This window comes from Nannospalax galili, unplaced genomic scaffold (genome assembly GCF_000622305.1).
Source record: "Nannospalax galili isolate Female #2095 unplaced genomic scaffold, S.galili_v1.0 scaffold383, whole genome shotgun sequence".
NCBI lineage: Eukaryota > Metazoa > Chordata > Mammalia > Rodentia > Spalacidae > Nannospalax > Nannospalax galili.
The window spans coordinates 3,250,779-3,272,492 of record NW_008351346.1 but is presented as its reverse complement, the minus strand read 5'-3'; the positions used below and the strand labels follow the sequence as shown (position 1 = coordinate 3,272,492).

Below are 21,714 nucleotides of genomic sequence, written 5' to 3'. Positions count from 1 at the left end.
CGGGCCCCCGCGCTGCCCCACGCCGCGCCGCGCCGGCGCCGGGCGGCAGGATGGGCTGTATCCAAAGCATCACCTGCAAGGCGCGGATCCGGCGCGAGAACATCGTGGTGTACGATGTGTGCGCCACCATCGACCAGTGCCCCACGCGCATCGAGGAGACCTCGCCCATCGTCCTGCGCTACAAGACCCCGTACTTCAAAGCCTCAGCTCGCGTGGTCATGCCCCCCATCCCCCGCCACGAGACCTGGGTGGTGGGCTGGATCCAGGCGTGCAACCAGATGGAGTTCTTCAACACCTACAGCGACCTGGGCATGTAAGCAACCGGCCACGCCACGCGGCTCCGGAGCGGAGTCCTGGCCCCTACCTCTGCTGTCCACCCCATCCCTTTCCTAGCCCCTTCTTACCGCTGTCCCCATCTCTTTCCGAACCTTCCTCCTGCCTCCCCACCCACCTCCCTCCTCCCTGCGCTTTTGTTTCAGTGACAGGGCGGGTGACTGGAGCCTCCTCGCGAAGGCATTTTCTCCTGCTTTGCTTCTGACTCCCCTAGAAACGCGAGGAGAACCGTGCGGGGCGGGAAGAACGCTACTGGGAGGGTTCGAGGGGCAAAGATTGGGGTGGCCTCCCAGTGCCCCGGGAGTTTTCGAGGCGCCGTCTGTGTTTCTGGGGCTCCCCGGGAAGAGTTTGAGGTAAAGCGTGGAGAGAGGAGTTGAGTGCCGGGGGCGCATGGGCCGTGCCGCGTGTCCTTTGGAGAAAACCTACCCAGCTTGGAAGAGAAGGTCCAGGGCGGGTATTGCCGGTCCTGCCACTGCTCCCCAGGCCAGCGAGCCTGGAGGCATCTTGTTCTGGAAGCACCAGCAGGGCAGAGCTGCCTCTCTGGCTGCGCACCCCGTGGAACAGTTCTGGGGTGGTGGGGAGCTTGGAAGTCACCGGATGCTCCCCGGCCAAGCGGAGCTGGTGGCCTTATGCTAAGCAGTCTGCTGGCGCGGCGCGAGGTGTTTCTTAGGCTTAAGGAAAGGACGAATTCATTCATCTGCCTAGGGTCTTTACTTTTCAAAACTTTCCTAATTGCGATGCTGGAAGGAATTCCGAGGCGCCCACCGCGGAATCCTGTAGTCAAGCTGGGAGCTCTCCAACTTCTTTCAGCAGCGCCGGTTGGTGCGCGCAGAGGGTTTGGCAGTGCACAGAGATCGCTGTGGCTCCTGGCCCCCAGGGGCTGACATCTTGCCCTGGAACGGAAGGCTTTGAGAGGTCACGTTCAAGACTTTTTTTTATTTACTAAATTTTCGTTACTACCCTCCGGTCCCGCTTTAGAACTAGACTTTAAGCACTTAGCAACTCCGATGGCTAAGATATTGGGGCCTGCATTCTACCTGCTGATCCAGGATAGTTCTAGAACATCTTGATTAGCCTGTAGCCTATAGGGGATCTCTTTTATTGGAAATGCGGCCTCATTTCACTTCTTAATCTAAAACTGTGGCACTCCCAAGGTTTACCTATTTAATATGGGTATGGGGTGGGGATTTTCATTTTAAAAGGTCAAACCATCTTTTTAGCAGCGGTTTTCAGTTTTTTTCTTGCACTCTGAGAGCTTGTAAGTTAACACTAGTCATAGGCGCTAAAAGGAATTTTGACAGATCGTTTTGTTTCCTTCTTCCTCCCAGAGTTTGCAGTTTGCTCTTGAAACATAAAAGCTCAATGTTAGAGAAAGCTGATTGGTGAAGAAATCTGAATCCCAGTTTGCAATATGCCTCTGCACACTGTGTTCATGCCTTTCTGGAAGATGTAACAAATGGGGGACACATTATTTTGGGTGAAACATGCTGTAAAAAAGACACACCCTGAAAAGAATGATTATATCTCAACACATGTGGTAATAACTGATTCTTTCTGACCAAGTCAGAGGAAGCCACAGTCAAGGGACATCCATCTCATGCCACTGGCCCTGCCCTGATGGCAATAGGTAGACTTGCTAGGGGACAGTCACCAAGCCTGAAAGTCCCTGATAAAGGAAGCCTGAAGAGACCCAGCAAAAGCAGCCCCATTTCCCCAAGACTGCACAGTGGAACCCTCTGTGGCCTCAAATCCTTTATATATACAGTTCCTTCAGTAACAATATAAAATACATTCTGTCAGGCCAAAAATAAATATTCTACAAAAGAAATCAAGTTGAGCTATAAACAGACTTAATAGTGGAACTTCCTTGAATCTAGAAGAGGGTGTGTCCACATTGGAACAATTTTCAGAAGCATAAATTCCTAATAATATATTCCCCTGACATACTCTACTGAATTCTTGCATTTGAAACTTGGAAAGATTGTTTCTTTTTAACTGCTATTTTCAATATTTAAAGATTGCTGCTTTCCGTGTTGTTAGTGCAGGGAAGCAAAAATAGTCCCCAAGGAATCATAATATTTATTACTCTAGATCTGTGTTCAAAGCCTCCCTATCTTTTCACAGTTGTAATAATTGCTGTGTGCTTAAGACAATACTTTGGAACCCAGATTTTACTGAAGCAGTTTCCACAAAATGTTTACATCCTAAAAACTTTGCAGTATAAACAGTGTAAACTTTTTCACAGGAACTCATACCACATGGAAGTCGATGCAGTCTGTTAGTTGTTATGTCTACTTCAGTGGGTACCTTGAGTGGAAAAAAACACTGAAGGCTGAATTTTTATTCCTGTACAGTATTCTGTTGCATCAGCATGATGGGTTAGAAAGGTGTCTTTTTAGTATTTTGAAAAAGATTGTGCAAGACAAAATTCATAACTTAAAATGGCAAGAAACCTCTACTTACAGGATTAAAAGAAAACATGACCCAAGTGTGGTAGTATGGGCCTTTTATTCTGGTACTGGGGAGGCAGAAACAGGCAGAGCTCTGTGAGTTCAAGACTAGCCTGGTCTTCAGAGTGAGTTCCAGGCCAGTCAGTGCTACACAGTCAGACTTTGTAGAGAGAGAGAGAGAGAGAGAGAGAGAGAGAGAGAGAGAGAGAAAGGAAGGAAGGAAGGAAGGAAGGAAGGAAGGAAGGAAGGAAATGAGGGTGGTTTAAATGTTGAACTTCTTCAAGAAGTGGGCATTTTTAAATAATCTTACAATGGATTAGGTTTCATTATGCATTTTTCAAACAAAATTTTTGTTATTTTTCTCCCTCTCCCCCACCTCCCCTCCATCCCTATATCCCCCTTCCCAGTAGTCTCCTTTCCACTGTCATGTCACATCTGACCTCTTAACTACCTCCTTTTCCCAACACCTCTTGTTCCTCTCTCGTGGTCTGCAATCTCTTCTCATAGCCTATACCCACTCTAACACCCCTTTATTTACATACATACAAACATTAAAAGCTAAGATTCTCATATGAGAGAGAACATGTAATTATATTTCTTTCTGAATTTAGATCACTTCACCTAATATAATGTTTTCCAAATCCATCGATTTTCCTGCAAAAGTCATGATTTCATTTTTCTTTATAGCTAGGTAAAATCCCATCATGTATATAGACCCCATTTTCATTATCCATTCTTCTATTGATAGACATCAGGCTGGTTCCATTTTCTTGCTGCTATGAATAATGCAGCAGTAGACATGGGTGTGAAAGTATCTCTGTGGTAGGATGTGGAGTCCTTTGGGTATATGCATAGGACTGGAATAGCTGGGCCATACAACTCCATTTTAAATTTTTTGAGAATCCTCTATACCTATTTCCATAATGACTGTAGTAGTTTACACTTCCACCAGCACTGGGTAAGGGGTCTTAATTCTCTTCATCCCCTCCAGCATTTATTACCATTTGTTTTGTTGATCATATAGCCATTCTGACTGGGGCAAGAAGAAAATAAAAGGTGATTTTAATTTCCATTTTTATTTAAAGGATAGGCCTCTAAAAGAACATTTGAAATAGTTGATTGCTGTGATGGCTTAATTTGAACTTGAACTCAAGTGACTTGGTATTTTCCTCAAGTGACTCTGTAAGCAGCCAGGCTGGTGAATGATTGTGTCATTTACTTATCTCTTGTGTGGGACTGGTGAATCTGGTTAATGCAGTCAACAAACTGTTCAAAGTCTTTATCCTCCAGGGAAGGACAGCCACTGACTTTCTCAGTCAGCTTGAAATAAATATTTACCAAGTGCCTCTGATGTGCAAGCACCAGAAAGAAAAAATGGAATGTGTAGGGTAGCTTCATTGCTCCCTCACGTGCATAGAAATCCAGTGCTATGCAGCAATGTAGGAGAAATGTTTGAGAAGAAGGACAAGGTAGGGGTTTCTAAAGATGCACAAATTCAGGTTGCTCTCTGAAGGATGGAGAACATCCATCATGGCACTGAGGGGGCACTAATTTCAAAAAAGAGGTATACATGGGGCTGGAGAGATGGCTCCATGGTTAAGAGCACTGGCTGCTCTTGCAGAAGACCCAGGTTCAAATTCCAGCACCCACATGGCAGCTAACAACTGTCTATAACTCCAGTTCCAGGGGATCCAGCAACCTCTTCTGTCCGCCACATGGTGGACACAGGTGCACTTACTTACATGCAGACATAACACTCATACACATAAAATAAAAGTAAAGAAATCTGGGGCTGGAGAGATGACTTAGTGGTTAAGAGCACTAGTTGTTCTTGCGGAGGACCCAGGTTCAATTCCCAGCACCCACATGGCAGCTAACAACTGTCCTTAACTCCAGTTTCAGGGGATCCAACGACCTCTTCTGACCTCCGCAGGCATTGCATGACACAGGTGCACTTACCTACATGCAGGCAATGCATGCATACCCATAAAATAAAAATAATAAATTTTAAACAAAAAACATAAAGAAATCCAAAACATTTTTTAAAGAGTAACAGAAGGCTTTAAGAGATAGAAAAATATAAAGACTTTTAAGGTATAAGGACTAGGCTGCAGTGGAGTGTTCAAGAACAGTGGATTGGGGCCTGCTGGGAAGGATTGCATAACAATCTAGAAAAGAGAAAGTTAATGTTAGATCTTCATGACCAGATGGTGTCAGGAGGATCTCTCTGCCTCCGTATTATCTCTTCGATGTTCAGGAACTTTCCAGTAGAGACAGAAGCCTTTCAAGGAACAACCTTGAATGCTGAGCACAGCCCCCTAAAAATTTCCTGAGAGGTTTGAACAGGAATGGGACTCTGGTGCCAGGAATGAATGAGGTGAAGCTAAAGCCAGAGGAAAGGCTCTGCAGCCAGAGGACCTTTCGTGTGCACTGTCTTCTCCTGCTGTAAAAGGGAACTCTTCATGGTCAGTTCAGAGCTGCCACTTTGGAGAACTTTGGCCTAGCTGAAACTTAGAAGGTCATAGGTTACTAGACTCCTTCAAAAGATAATTCATACCTAGCTCTACTCCTTCACTGTCAAGGGTTATTGAACATTTGACTGTCCTCCTACCTCTGTGGCCTATTCACTTCTATTAAAGCTGGCTCTAACCTTTGAGAAACTACTCAATAAGTTTGTGATTTCCATGTTGCTTTGAAAGACACTCACCTTTTCAGCTATAAGTCCACATGGTGAACAGCTTCCTCTTCTTTTACTACCCCTGTCTTGTAGCTTCCACACTGTTTCTCCAGCTGTTCCTATCTCTGTCTTACTTTATAAATCATACTCTACCTTATTCAGTTCATCATCGTATTTCTCGTTCTGTGTTGTCCCTGAGTAATTTCATCCATCCCAACAGCAGCAGATGTTCCCTCTGGTATGCAGCCAGGTACATGTGCCTATGCACAATTCTGTTTGTCTGTTGGAGAGATATCTCAGGCATAAGATTTCTATACCTAAATTCTTGTCTCGTGTGTGTGTGTGTGTGTGTGTGTGTGTGTGTGTGTGTGTGTGTGTGTGTTTGGTCTTTTGCAAACAGGATTGTGCCATGTAGTCCTGCATGGCCTGGTCCTCCTGCCTCAGCCTCACACATACTAGATTACAGAATTGCACCACACACAGTTTTCACTCTTAAATTCTTGATTGCCACTGAAACGTCCACCAAAAATCTACCTCCACACTCATTCCCCATCTTTGTAAGGAATATGTGTACTCCCTAAGTCACCAGAACCATCTCTCTTTCACCCCAGCTCTTTACCCACACATCCAATCCACCATCAAACCTATTGGTCCCATCTCCACAATACATCTGTGATGCAGCCATCACTTTCCATATTCACGGCTACCATCTTGGGCTTTCCACTAGAACTTGCCAACTCCATTCTTGTTCTCCCCTCTAGTCTGCTTCCCTCACAGTAGGCAGAGTGATACATTATGAAACACAGATGTTCTCACTTTTCTGCTTAAACTTTTTTAGTGACTTTTTATCACAATAGGGATAAAATTTATAAACCACTTTCCACTCTGAATTTCAGTTCTTGTCACGTCAGCCTTTCCAATTCTACTTTGCACCAGTTCCTAGCTTCTCCCTGTGCTGTGCTCTGTCTGAAATTCTCTTCCAGCCTATCCTGAACTACCCAGTTCCTGTTCCTCATTCAGGTCTCAAAGAAACCCACCCCTGACATCACAAATTCAGTAGGGTTTTCTAATCCTACTCTTCCCTAATGCCCTGTTCTTACAGTTGTTGTAGCTAGTGAGAGTATAATGGTTTACTTAACTTCTGACTTGCCACTAAAATATATGTACCATGAAAGTAGATATTACATCTGTTTTGTTCTCTATGAACAGTGCCTTAACATAGCAGATATTCAATAAACATGTAATATAATTAAATAAATGAACCATTTTATGTCTTCAAATAGCCAGTAGTCTCTTCAACAGATCATGTCTCTCAAAATTAGCTTTTTCGTAGTAAACCTAAGCCTAACCCACAGAGCTCTTGAGCTCTTGACACCCAAGAAGTTGCTTAGCTCTAACATACACAACTTAACTGCACTCTGCTTCTGTGTCCATTTTGCTCGGCAGGACCCCACTGGACAGTCTGTTTCTCAGAATGGGGCTGTGTCTTTCATCTCCTCCATCTCCTTTCTGTGTTCTGTGTTCAGCAAATGCTGAAGCCCCAGCCTCTTGTCACCTACCTACTATAAAGCTGTACTCAGTATCTGCCCAAGGAAGCATGGTGTAGAAAACTTGTAGCATTGTTCCCCCCCCAGCCCCGCACCATTAATTCTGTGAATCCCAGGACCTGTAGAAAAGATGACTTAAAGATCTTGCCTGGTCGAGTCATGTCCCCCTAAGCTAGAGCTTACCTTTTTGTTATAAGATACACGCTGTTGCATGTGTAGCATAGTGTGGCTTGGGGGGTGGCCCTCGCTGATCATAGGCATGCCCCTTTTCAGCATTTTGTTCTTAAGGATCAAATCAACCATCTGTCTGAGGAACCTGGTGAGTCTCCAGGCTGCTTGACCACCCCCACATTCCCAATACAGTGTAGTCAAGAGGCTGGTGATCTAGAAGGGACCCCTTCTGCTGCTTCTCACTAGCTACACTCGGGACCTTGGTCCAGAGCATCAGGTGGAAAACAAGATCCAATTCCCTGTTTCACGTCCTGAGTGCCCTTGAAGAGGAGATAGCCTAACCCTTTTCCTCTAATCTTCTCCATCTCTGCAAAAGAGGAGCAGCAGAGGATTAACTGGTTTTATCAGCAAAGCATTAAGCTCACTGGAGATCAAGCACAACTCCAGAAAGGGTAGGAGAAGACACAAATGGCTAGGGACAAGGGAAAACAAGGGACAAGGGAGGAAACAAGATATGGCTTGTGTAGCCCAGAATGCTGGTCTGTAGCTATATGGCACTGGGGGCGTGGAGGAAAACAGGAAAGGATAAATTTTGAGGGCATTGAATGCAGGATGCCAGTGACCTTCCACAAGACGTCAGGGGCACACGCTGTCCTTGGGGCCAGCAGGTCTGAAGAGCCATCAGTTTCCTTCCCCTGCCTCCTTCTCTTGTCTACCATAGTCCACTGAAAAGAAAACTTGCCATGGATGACAAAAACCACTATTCATGTTACATTAACACTAAATAGGAAGTGGCTCCCATTTAAAAGTCAGTTATTATGAGTTCCTTTAAGAAGAGAAATAACAGGCAATTAGCAGTAACAGAGCATTCTGGAGAAAACTTACAGAACGGTCAAGCTCACAGGGTGTCAAGGGTCTCTTCAAGGAGCTGGAATCTGCACTCCATCAGCAGAGATGCCCACGGTAGGGGGTATCATCCACATAGGCACATTGCCTCTCTTTCTCATGGGTCCAAATCAATGTGATATTTAAGGATTGTTTCTGTAGTTGTCATGATTTCAGCACAGAACAGGTGACAGCATGTGTTGGAAGAGTGCCTGGAGAGTCTTGGAGATTTTGCTTGGGAAGAGAAGAATCATGAAATAACATGTGTCACATCACATGTGTTAGAGGTCTGTGTGTGTGCCACCACACGGAGCGCCTTCCATGCATAGCCTCATGAAAACCTTATCCAGTAAGAGAGGTTCTAGTGCAAAGTTCAGGAAGGCCTGCATGAAGCCTCACAGCCAGTTAAGCAGCACAGCCAGGAGTCAAGCCTATGTTCTCTGACCACCCCCCACCCTATTTCTAATGGCTCACTTTGCCTTTCAGGAAAGAGATCCTCCAGACTTGCTTTGCAAAATAAAAATAATGAACGTAGCTTTGTTGTTTTTCACTGATCTGTGCATTTCCTCCTAGTTCCTTTGGAATTACGTTCAGACAGCATGTATGTGAAATGTTTTGAATTCCCCCACACCAGAATAGCAGTGGTGATTAACAGTAAGAGCCACATCTTTGTGGGAGGATGGGAGCAAAGACAGCTGGGAATGAGCTGCCTCCATGCCAAGAGCCCATTTCCTGAGGGCCAGGACACAGTTTCTACTCTCAGGCAATCCACAATGGCTGGTCTTGGCTGCAGGTTTTAGCCCTCTGCGTACACACCTCTGGAGCTCCCCTGTGGCCACAGCTCTGAAGGGTTCCAGTAGACATTGCTCAGACCACTCAAGCACTGGATTTGGAACTCTGTGTGGCCCTCAAACTCTCATGGATGACGAGGAGAAACAGAAAGGGGATCTATCCTCTCTGGTGCCTCTACTCTCAGCACTTTGGACAGTTTTGGGTCCCCAGAACTCTTGTACTAATTCTTTCATCGAGACCCCTCAGAACACTGTGTTAGTTGGGTAGACCCTGCTTCTCATTAAGTTCTGGGATACATGCCAATTAGAACTATTGACTGTGCCAATTGAAGATCTAGCTGCTGGTTGCCCAGCACAGTGCTTCAGTCAGAAGACCTGGGCTTCAGTGCCAGCTCTGGGACCTTTGGCAAGCTCCTCAACAAGTCAGTGTCTAGGTTGCCTGTACATGAATGAGTAGCCATGTCTGGAGTTAGGAAAGCTGTGAAAAGGCTTTCCAAACTGTAATGTGCTGTGTACATGTTGGTTTTATTATTATAGAGCTTATCAACATATTGTTACTAGAAGGTAGCTCCATATAAGCCTTAAGGAACAGGGAAGTTGTGGCTGTAGCCCTGTGGCCTCTCTGGGCAGGAAGCATTTAGACACTAAAGAGGATCCCTGACCCTGACATGACAGCTCTCTGGAAGCCCCACTAGGAGCTGGAGAGGAGGAGAAAGGTTTGTTTTGTACCTCTAAATCTGGGCCTGTTTTCCACCCCTATTGAGAGGAGGATGTGGAAGAGTCCCCATTCCATCAAAAAGAAATCACCTTTCTAGCTCTGTTATGGGCAGCATTCAGGACTCCAACCTGAATTCCTGGACTTGATTCCTATCCTCATGGAGGCCACCTGCCCCCACCCCAAGCCTTCCCTTGGTGACAGTGTCAGTTATTCTTAAGAAAGAAGCTATAGTGTACTTCACGCAAGGACTTGGGGACTCTTGGCTGTTCATGCCCAAGAAAGTTGTAGAGTTTCCAACTTATAGAAGACAGAGACCAACACCTGAAGTCATTTATGTCCCAAACTATGTTTAATATTCTTCATTCTTTCCAATGTGTTTTCACAGTTTCATCTGTCTGTAAGGGGTCATCACACAATTGACTTTATAATAATCCTGAAATATATTTAGGGTACCAGTTATTCGCTGTTTTAAATAAGCAAGCAGAGGCGCAAAGAGATTAAATAATGTGTTCAAGGTCATCTTGGTAAGTGTTGGTGGAACCAGGGTAGGCATCTGATCCCACCCCCTGTCTGCCATGTCTAGTGCCCTCCCACAGCAAGTACTTGGGAATAAGAGACATCATCCTTAGAACCATGCACATTAGTCCCTCTAGACCAGCCAGCATGTAAGCATGTTTAGGGACATCATTTATGGCCCCTGAAAACCAAAGAGGAAAGACAGAACATCTAAATGTGTTGAATAAACCCAAAGAAGAATATGCATGCTGTCAGATTAAGTAAATAAGGCCATGTGCCATCTGACGGTCCATCAGTGGGGTGACTGTGTCAGTCCTGTATTGGGAGCCTCCACTGACTTGTGCATCCAGGGCCTGAGCTTTCCCAGCTGGCATGGGCCTGTGTCAGGATGAGGCACTCAGAGGCTATCAGGGGCTGGCTAATGGGAAGCAGTAAATGGACATCCTCAAGCAGCAGTTGCACTGCAGCCTCCCGAAGGAGCTGACAGGCTAGGAATGCCAAGGAATGAATGGTATCAAGTGACAGGCTTTGGCAAAGCTGAGAGTTGCCAGAAATATGCCCTCTGCCCTGGTGTGGTGGTAGTGTGCTGGGAGAGGGGTTGTCAGGAGCTCAAATATATGAGGAGGAAGAGAATTGAAGGGAATTAGAGATGCTGGTTCTGTGAGAATAGGATCTGACTTGCTCATCCCCCATCCCCCTTTCAGAGCCAAACCATGAGCCGCCATTTCAAAATGGCAGCCTTCGCATCTGAGCTAGGAAAATCAATTCAAGAACTGTTTTCTTAAATAACTCAACTCTTTAAGACTATTCCAAATTTCCATGTATCATCTTCACTTTCTCTAGAGAAGATAAGAGATTTGTGCCACTAAATTAAACCCCAGGCTTCTGTTGAAGACATTTTCTTGCTCTTTGGAACCAACAAGCCTGTCTTTTATAGGAACACCTGTATCCTTCAAATGATTGACAGGTATGTGCTTATCATGTTTCCCCATGCAACCACAATCAGCTTACCCAAATTAATGGTTACAAAGCTATTTGTTAAACATTTAACTAGTGCCATATGCTTTATGGGCATTGACTCTGAAGCAGGTACCACAGAATAAGATAATGAAATCGGTGTAAAGGGGTCTAGGTGGCATGCCAAGCGTTACACAGCTAACTAGTGAGAGAAACAGACTTAGAAACAGATAAAAACTAATGACTGTGATGATGTACTGCCCCAGAAGAGATGAGTAAACAAATGAACAGATGGATGGATGATGGATGATGGATGATGGATGGATGGATGGATGATGGATGGATGGATGGGTGAACAAATGAGTGAACAAATGTGGAATGTCAGCCCATTGTGTGCTTGCTTTTGTCCTTGCTGAGGCAACTTGGGAAACAAAAGGTTTAAATCAAATTGGATATGCCCAGTGTTCTCACCTCCCAGCTGCTTAGTTCACTCAGCTGGTCAGGATCTGATGCTAATAAGATCCAGGTCTTAGGATGAGTTCCAAGGGATCATCTGAGCACCTAAGTTCTTCTTGCCCTTCTTGCTCACCAGTGAATGCCCCCAGCTCTTGCTCACAGCAGAGTTTAGACTGAAGAAAAGTGAAATAAATGGTGAGTCCACAGAAATCTCCTTGCCTTAGATGTTAGGCAGCATAGAAAAATCATCTGGTCCAAATGCACACTTTACAGATGTGGTCAATGAAGCCCAGAAATGGGCAGGATGAGAACTCGAGTAAGTGAGATGGGGAAACCAGGTGCCATCTGACCCTATTGCCAATGGTTTCTATGTCTGGGCCTTCACCACTGCCTTAGTCTGTAGGTCAAGGATGGAGGTATTCCTAGTCCCCCAGTTTGAAAAATAGTAAAAATAGGTTTATACCTCCTAATTGCTTGCTGCTGCCTCCTGTTTGCTGATAGTCCAGGTCTTCAGGCAAAGATGGCTTCCTGTTCCGGAGAGGAAGCAGACAGAGCACAGGAGGAACCGAGCCCCTCAGCAGCTCAGGGGAGAACTCAGATCAGCCAGAGGATAGCTATGTAGTGGCCAGGAGCAGAGACTAGCCTGTTCCAATATCTATACACAGTGTCTTGCAAGTGATAAAGGAGAGGGTCTCCCCAGAGATACCTATCACAGATGGCAGAAAATGGGAGGCCCTGTCAGCCAGGAGAGGCAGGATGTATGGAGAAATTGGGATTCAGCTGGGATGTCCCACAACTCAGAACCCTCGTTCTCCAACCCTTCCACCCTCACCCTACCCCTCCCAGGTGCTAATGGCAAGCATGAGCCTCCTGGCTCCCTGCCCACAGACAGGCATGGTATCCTCAAGGCCCCTGGCAGCTCCGAAAGAAACCAGATCCAAGTGGTGTCAAAGATGACAGATTGTGAGGGGGTCAGGGGCCCTCCCCTGACAGCAGGGCTCAGCTGGGAGGCCCTGGAGAGCAGAACAGATGGGGGAAGTCTGAGAGGGATATCCTAGTAGCCTGGGGACCCTGTCTCTGTTGTGGCTTTTGGTTGGGTTCCACTAATCTTTTTAAGTATTTTCTTTTTTGTTCAGGCATTTTAGCAGAAAGGTATGATCTAGTAGTGTTGAATTTGCTCACTCTAAAAGAGGTAGGGTAGAGAGGAACAGGAGAAAGCAGGTCTAGACTACCCTGGTGTGCTTTGACCTTGTTAGGACCTAATGTGAGTATAGAGGAAAGACTGTAGACCTCTCAGCAGCTAGTCACCATTCCACAACTATCATCTGTACCTCTCCAGACTGTGTCATGAGTGCTCTAGAAATCCAGAGCAGGGCAGTGTCAGGTGATCTGCCTTCCCTGTTCCAGCCTTGCCTCCACTCTCAATGCCTGCATTAGGACCTAACTCCTGACCTCCCTAGAGGAGACAGCAGCCTCAGGTCTCCTGGCCAACTTAAGCCCCCAAAGTTGCCACCACTGTGGTCCTGTAACTCCAAAAGTCCCTGATGTCTGATTATCTTGTGGATCTTTAGTATTTCTTGCCAGACTTCCTGCTTGCTTTTATCGAAATCTACTTGCTCTGGTTTTTGTGTCCATCATAACATCTGGCTGTCTGGTTTCTGACCCTCTGCTTGCTTTGGGCCCATCTCCTTTTCGCACTGCTGGGCCTTAGCCAGATGAGTCTCCTGAATCCTCTTTTAATTGGTTCCCTCCCTTGGGCTCACCCACCTAAGGATGAGAGACAAATGCAGAGGGCACCACAGCTGGAGAAGCAACTCTGCGCCCTAAGAGCAGACTCTCCCACTCTGCTCCTGGGAACTGATAAACTCCTGTGTCCTCTACAACCCTCTAAGCCTCAAAACATATCTGCTTTCCAAAAGAAAACCCACTCATGGATGATCGTTAAAGAAAATAGCCTGTTACTTAAAGGGGCAATGAAACTCAAGTGCTGGATTCCTGGTGAAGAAACTGAAACATACCTCAAACCATCTTGTTGACAACTCAGAGCAGGAGGGGCTTGGAATCTAAGAGGATTCGAGGAAAGAGGGGATTAAATCAATAAACTTTAGTCACACTAAGTCCTGACAAAGAGAATGGGTATGAAAGAGGTTGAAGAACATGGTCTGTTGCCGTTGTTTTCCTGATGACCACCAGAAAGACCTGACTATCAAGACTCTTAAGATGTGAAAAAGAGGAAAACAAGTGGAGGGCAGCTAGGGCCCAGGGAAGCCTAGCTCCTGCCTGATAAAGCCAAAGGAACTGTTAACCTTTTGTTGCCATGCCCTGTCTGGCTCAGTGTGAACCTGGGAAACCCCAGCTGGTGGCTATTCTCATCCTGTTCCTGTACCTAAGAGCAACCCACCATTTTTCCTCTACCACAAAGCTCCCTAAGGAAGCAGCCTCCCCTTGGGTGGCTGAGCTGAATGGCTTCAGCTCTTACAGAGATCCTTGAGAGGTAAGAGAGAGCAGAAGCCACGGATGTGAGCCTTGTAAGGCCAGAGGATCTTTCACTGTGCTGGTCAGTCACTAAGCTTCTGGAATTCTCTTGTATCTCTGTGACAGCCTCTTTTCAGAGCCTGAATCCCAAGAGAATTTTAGATCTGTGAACCTGCCTAATCACAATTCAAAAGATTTTCAGAGATGGTTACTGTTGTATAATTAACCTGAGGACTGACTCTGAAGGAAGGCTGACCAAAAGGGATGGTAATGTAGACTTTGAGCTCTCTCCCACAGCAACTGCCAGGCCCTCAAGGTTGACTGGAAGGGGAGAAGTAGGATCTGTCTACATAGTAAGGTTTCCATGGAAACTGTTTCTTTTGGCCTTTAACCTTAGGGTTTTTGTATAGATACTGATTTCAGGAAGTAGCAAATTCTCTTTAAGCAAATGGTTAAAATAGTTGAGTGGGTCCATCAAAAGCAAGGTCACTAAAGAACAGCCATATTGGGGATTGTTTATAAACACCCAGAGCCTAGATGATTTCTTTTCCATTTATTCTGCATTTTTCTATCCGTGACCTCAGACTCCACATAAAATCTGTAGGACTCACAGGCCAGATAACCCCATAAGTGAACGGACACCACATACATGAGAACAGGTGTGCTTCCAAATCCAAATGCAGGCATGTTTAGATCTACACCTGGAGAGGAAAACCCCTGTACAGATGCTGAGAGGTTTTAGCAAGGCATACCTTTACCACCTGCTACATCCTGAAGTGTCAAGTCATCTGAATGAACACCCAGAATTACACCCTAGAATTACAATCCGGTGTTTTCAGTACCCTGCTGTATCTCTGATGACATCCCGTGTTACCCAGCACAGAACTGATGAGTCTCCCTGGCCTGCAGCTTCCCAGCTAGATCTCAGTCTCAGTTCTGGGTCAGCATCTACCTTCTACACATTTCTGTTTTGCTTCTGTGTTTTAGACGAACCTGAATTTCTTGTGACTATAAGATCAAGCTTATTAAAAGTACTGTGCATAGAGCCAGGTGTGGTGGTGCATGCCTTTAATCCCAGCATTCAGGAGGCAGAGGCAGGCAGAGCTCTGTGAGCTCAAGGCCAGCGTGATCTACGTATTGAGTTCCAGGCTAGCTGGGACTACAAGAAGACCTTGTCTCAAAAAACAAAAAAGTCTTGGTCAGATATTCTGTGCTCTTGATAGCTTTTATCTGCTTGGTCTGTTGAAGTGCCTTTCTCTTCTAATATGTTTGTGATGCTTTTGGTTATTTCACTTTTTCACTTTACATTTTTGAAGCTGAGTCTACTTACCTCTTAAGTTTTCAATTTTCTCTTCATATTTGACCTCAAGGAATTATTCTACAACTCGGCCAATTTATTTTACAACTCATTAAAAGGTTATAATGGGGTTGGGGGATTTCTAAAATACTTAGTTTATTATGATTTTTAAATTTTTATTGATTTCTTGATAATTTCATACAATGTATTTTGATCATATTCAGACCTCCCTCCCCTATCTCCAGCCTCCATTGCTACCTCCTGCCCAAGTTCATATCCTCTAAGTTTATTATGGTTTGCTTGCTAGATTCTTCATTCCTGAATTATGGATAAAACTTAGCTTTTAATGGCTACTTTTCCTGGAGTGAGTAAATATTTTTTCAAAGAAAACTGTGAAAAAACTGGTTTCTGAGCATTCTGCTTTAGGGACTGAGGTGGGAACCAAGTTGCCACTAGTCTTCGGTATAAGGCCAATGCCAAGAAAGCCCAGTAAGTCACCTCACTGTGCGCTTGACTCAAACAAGACACACATGCTGCTGCCTAAATAGATCTGGTTTCTCTGAAGTGTTATAAAGGACTCTGCTGAATGACAGTGGTTGTTTTCACCCAATTGTATATACTCTAGGACCTTGACTCTGCTATGGCAAGATAGAAGAATTTTTCAGAAGGGAAGCTGAATTCCTAAGATTCCTCTAGGCTCTCCTGAAGCTCAGCCATCCTCAGTGTCTCCCTGCAGTGTTAGAGACGCAAGCAGCTGGTTCCAAGTTTTCTGCACCTGTTCTCTTGCCTTCCCCCAAGGGCTCATTTTGCGCTAGCATTTGGCTTCTAGCAGCGGGAGTTTGTCTGCGTCCTTCTCTTCCAGATGGCTCTGAGAAAGACCAGCAGAGGGGAGAGATGGAAGATAGGACCAGGAGGTAAAATGCCTGCCATTTAGAAGGTACAGCCTGGGACCCCAGAGGAGGCACACATGCCTAGTGCTTAGTCTGACTTTGGACAGGAAGAGAACAGGGATTCCCTGTGTTGAGTTTGTTCCCGGATGCAGAGATCTCAGGTTACTTGGGGGCCATATAAAACTACAGTGTCATAAATAAACAAAAAAAGGGCCAGGCTCTAACCAGGACTGGCAGGGATGTTTGTATATGTTATTTCTGTAGAGTCTCACACACACTGTTAGAGAAGAAGTTATTCTCTTCCATGGAACAAGTGGGGAAACCAGGGCTCAACAAACAGAACTGATTTGGCAGGTTTACACAAGTGGTGGCACTCCTCATCCAATTCCAAATTGATTGTTCTCTTTAAGTAGCTAGAACTGGAAAGCGGGGAAGTGATTGAACTTCAGAAACTAAAAAGAACTGGGAGATCACAGCCCGACTCCTTCATGTACAAGGTGAGAAAACAGAAATAAAGAGAAGAAAGGGGACTTGCCCAAGGTCACTCAAAATCCTAAGAGATCCTCTTGCCTCAAGGAGACAAAATGGCTTGTCTTCCCATTTCATCTCCATTAGAAATCTGAGCTGCATCTCAATCACCTACCTGTCAGCTGTCCATCATTGACTGTCACCTAACAAGCAAAAAGATGAACATGAGCTGTGAGGTATGTGTACAAATTATAACATTTAAATTTCATTCAAATTCATATTACCTCCATAATGTATGTTTAAAAAAAAATGGAGGCTCTTAAAAGATCATGTAACTTGCCTAGACTTGTAGTACAAAGAATTCTGAGTCTATGCTTCTGGCTACTTGATCACCAGGCACATAGATGCTTTATTAGAAAAACAAAAGTGAATCTGAGATTGTAAGTCATGAGAAAACTGTAAACAGCAAATAGTTGGAATATTTCAAACAAAACCACTGCAAACACTCTTCCCAAACTGCAGCTGCATGAAGGATATTTCAGGATCCATCTGAAAGCGAAAAATTCCAAAACACATTGTCAAAGCATTGAGTGCTTTCTTTCTTTATCTCATTTTGTGTGTATGAGAGTAATGCCTGCATGTAGGTAGATGCACCCATGTCATAAAATGCCCATGAAGGTCAGAAGAGGGTGTTGGATACCCTAGAACTGGAGTTGCAGATGGTTGTTAGCCATCATGTGGGTGCTAAGAATCAAACCTGGGTCCTCTGCAAGAGCTGTCAGTGCTCTTAGCCACAGAGCCATCTCTTCTGCCTCAGAAATTGAGTTCTTTGAGTTTTCAGCTCTCTGGGCCCTTATAACTTCCTCTGCACAGAGGCTCCCTAGCGGATAGAGCACAGAGCTGAATACCCAGTGTTGTAAACATTGAAGGTCTAGCCTGACAGAAGAGGTGTACATCAGTGGAGAGGATTGTGAGACCCAGAGAAGCCACCAGCCAAGACTTCCTTGCCCTTGACTTCTCTTTCATGGGAGACAACATATAAAAAGCATGGATTCAGGAACCTTAATAAATAGGTTCAGACCCTGCCCCCACCACATAGTGGCTCTGTGAGTTCAGACACCTCAGCATCTATATCTGTGCTTCCTCATGTGGAAGAAAGGACATTATTGTTCCACTTCATGAACTTGTTGGCAAGATTAAATGAGTTGACTTTTTTATATCTTATTTATTATTTAATGTGTATGAGTACATTGCCTACGTGTATGTAAGTATACCAGTGTCATGCAATGCCCATGGATCCTGTGGAACTAAAGTTGCAGACAGTTGTTAGCTGCCATGTGGGTGCTGGGAAACCGATCCCTTGTTCTCTGAAAGAGCAGCCAATGCTCTTAACCACTGAGCCATCTCTCCAGCCCCCTAAATGAGTTAACATTTATAAAGTGCTTCAGTGACCAGCGCATTGTAGATATAAAGTTTGGTTAAACTTCTTAAGAATACACAGGCATGAAAGGGTGTCATTTTCTTCAGTGATAAGTTGTCCATGCTCCAGTAAATAATTTCTCTCCCCCGCCCAAAAGAATAGATAGATGAATATTTATTGAATATCTGATATATACTAGGAACTGTGCTAGGAAATTTTTCATGCTATAAATCTTCTAGCTGCTATTTAGAATTATCTAGATGTACATCCAGGTACTGAGTATTATGCTATATCCACTGTGGGCTTCTTGTTCAGACAGGGTTGCTCACCCTGAGCCAGACAACCCAGTAGACCCATAAAGACCTTGACACACCATAAATTGCCTTTGCATCCAGCCTTCTGCAGTCAGAATCATGCCGGTTCCTGACAGTGCCCTTATGGTTTTCACCTGGTCATCCTTTGGACTCTGTGCCAGAGAAGCTCGATCCAGAACCATCTGCAGACATGAAAGGACTTTATCATTCCTCCTGCTCACTAATCGTTCCTAGCAATTATTATCCTGGCATGCCAATAAGAAAGCCAGTAAGAAAGTTGAGCTCTTACCCTTGACAGCCTTAGGACTTTCTCCAGACTCACCACACCAGCCTTTCCTGTCCTGATGCGCGGTAGGTTTCCTTTCCCTGTGTTGATAGCTGCTCTTACTGAGCCAAGCTTCCTTCCCTGCTGAGCATCTCTCCAGGGATGAGGTTCTTTTTGATCATCTCCTCCTAAGCCTGGTCTCTCCTGATCTCTACCCAGGCAAAAATCAAACCCAGAACTTAGAGCTCTGACATTATGTTATGAACTCAGAATTCTGGGAACCTGGATAGCTTTTCTGGTGGTGTGGGGAGCCTGGGATCAGACCGACAAGAGATTGCACACTGAAATCACCAAATGGTAAGCTGACCACTGAATACAGAAGGAGAAGGAGGACCTGAAGCTACCAATGACGAAGTTTAGGGTAACTCCTGCCGGCCAAAGTGAAACCAGTGCTGATGCCCAGAAAGCAGCTTTGGTCTTTGTCAAGAGTTTGGCTGAGTGGGATTCATTATTCATGATATCCTCTGGGTATTGAATTTGAGCACTAGCTTAATGTATACCCTGACCCACTGTGTATGCTTCACCTTCCTTTTCTAAATTATCTGGGACACTTTATAGGCAGCTGCAACCCCATCCCCCAAAAACTTTATATCGTTGCCCTTGACATAGTGAAGCTCTGACCTTGCAGCACAGTTATTGGTTATAGGAACTTTACCTAACATTGGTAAATAAGAAAAAGGTTCCATCCCTCTTCATTCCAAGGGAACTTCATCATCCTAACTGGTCTAAGTAACCCATCATCAGGTCTTTATTCATTATTTGATCAAATACTTTTAAGCCCCAGGTTTATATCGACCACTGTTCTGGGCACCAGAGGCAACAAAAAATCTGTAAATGTAACTCACAGGCAGATAAACACAATGCTTTGTGTTTCCCAGTACCGTAAAATCTTGAGTAAAGAAGAGAAATTCATCCTTGGGGTCAAAAATCTTTGCAAAAAATCATGGTGACAATAAACTCTGAGACATCAGCCCATTGAAGTGTAGGCCTGAAGCACCTCCTTTATTGTCTTCAGGGAAGATGCTGAACTAGCCAAGCTGTGCTGATAACCATCCATCATCGGGGTAGAAGATGCATAGCATGCTTTCAGTCACAGCATTTCCTTTGCCCCTCGTGGTAGCTATGAAAAGAGGACAGAAAAAGTATCATCTCTTTTTCACATGAAGAAACCAAGGCTCTGAGAAATTGTGTGCCTTGTCCAAGGCCAGGAGGAGCAGACAAAAGACTCAGAATGTGTCTCTGACTCATTACCCACTGCTTGTCCACATAGTCAGCCCTCAAGTTCTGACTATGAACACCAGCTTAATATGCAGCCAACAAGGAAAAGCATTAGTCACCTTTTATTTGGAAAGCTTGCATGAAAGGGCTCCATTGGCTGCCAAGAAAGTGTCTGACTTGAGCTTGTCTTTGAACCTGTACACGTTCCAAGACTGGACATTTTGCTGACTTTGACTAAGAAAATGCATTGTGGCCTATCTTAAAGCAGCTGGAAGGGACTTTAGAGAAACATCTGACTCATGCTTTCCCCTCTGCCCTGCAACCCAGAGGCAGGTGAATGTCCTCTACTCTGGAGGCCCTTCCATGCACCTGGTACTTACTGAGAAGGCTTCATTCCTACTGAAAGCACAGGCAAAATATTGGATGGCCTTAGGCTTCAGCCTGTGGGAAGAAAGGTGCCAAACAGAAGACTAACATGAGAAAGCAGTGTTAATATGAAATCCCACCTGGGTGCTGTGTTCTGGGGGAGCCCTTTGAATTGCATAGATGAACTTGATGGAGCAGCTTTGATAGAAATGAAGCAGAGATCAATGACTCCTGCAGCTTGACTTCCTGTGTCTGTATGTGTGTTGGAGAGGAGTTCCACTTCAGTGTCCTAAGACCAGCCTTCTCTGTTACTACAGAGGGCTTACTGTTTTTAAGAACATTTTTCCCAGCCTCCGTATTCTTTAGCATAGTTTCTGTTTTAGTTTCTTTTCTTGTTGCTATGACAAAATACCTGACAAAGGAGACTTAAGGAAAGAAAGGTTTATTTTGGCTCACAGTTCAAAGGAGGAGTCCATCATGGTGAGAAAGTCATGTCAGCAGGAGCTTGAGGCCACTGGTCACATTGCATCTGCAGTCAGGGAGGGAGGTGAAAGCTGTTGCTCAGCTCACTTTCTCCTTTTATCAGTCCAGGACTGTAGTCCACTGGATGGTATCCCCACATTTAAAGTGGGTCTTCCCACATCTAGAAACTTCCTCACAGACATGAACAGAGGTTTGTTTCCATGGTGATTCAAAATCCCAACAAGTTGACAATAGAGATTAACCATCACAGTTTGAAATGCAAAGAACTGGGTGGGATGTGTACCTTCAAAATGAAAGCCAAGTTTAGTGGATGCTGTTGAGTTCCCTCACGTTTCATTCCACCTTTCTTTTTCAAAGAAACCCCTGATTTCTTCATTTCATGGACAAGACCAAGAAGAGGAGTTGCGGTTTTATGCAAATAGGAATGAGTTCACAAAGAAGCCTCTGGGTCAGATCCCACAATGAACACAGAGAAAAGTTTCTTCTAGGAAGAAATGGCAGGTCTCTCCCTTGTATATTGTACACCTTTGATGTGCCCTACTGCAGCAGCAGATTTTTGCCCTGAAGAAAGTTAGTTTACACCTCCTTACTGAAGAAAATAGCCAAGGTTTCAAAGATAAACAGCCACCCACTCCCTGTCTGTCAGGAGCTAGGCAGTTTAAGATGAATGGAGACCTCTCTGCTCCCCTCCCCACCCACAGCATCACTCTCTGACTCTCCCTGCTCCTTCTCCAGGGCAGCCAGCTTCCTCCTCCCCATCCTGGACTCTCACCTTTGGAGGGAGGCAGAGCAGACTTGAGCTAAGCCTTTAAGAAATATTTAATGATCATATGCCTCCCTTGCATGGAAGCAGTTTAAAGGTTCTTGTGATTCTGAATTTAAATCGCTTTCATTTCCTACAAATTTATTGCCATCTGCTGATTTCATTTCTGCGCCACCCACATCAAGACCATTCAT

At 44.9% G+C, this 21,714-nt stretch overlaps 1 protein-coding gene across 2 annotated transcripts in view; it reads left to right on the top strand.

Annotated features, from left to right (window-relative positions):
• Positions 1-6: 6 nt before the first annotated feature.
• Fam78b (family with sequence similarity 78 member B) overlaps positions 7-21,714 on the top strand; it is a 96,688-nt gene continuing 74,980 nt past the window's right edge. For both annotated transcript variants that reach the window (XR_001872808.2, XM_017801979.1), the window contains exon 1: positions 7-313. Coding sequence is in view for 1 of the 2 variants with exons in the window: in XM_017801979.1 (XP_017657468.1) it covers positions 51-313 (263 nt within the window). In the remaining variant the exon portion in view is untranslated. The remainder of the gene's footprint in view (positions 314-21,714) is intronic.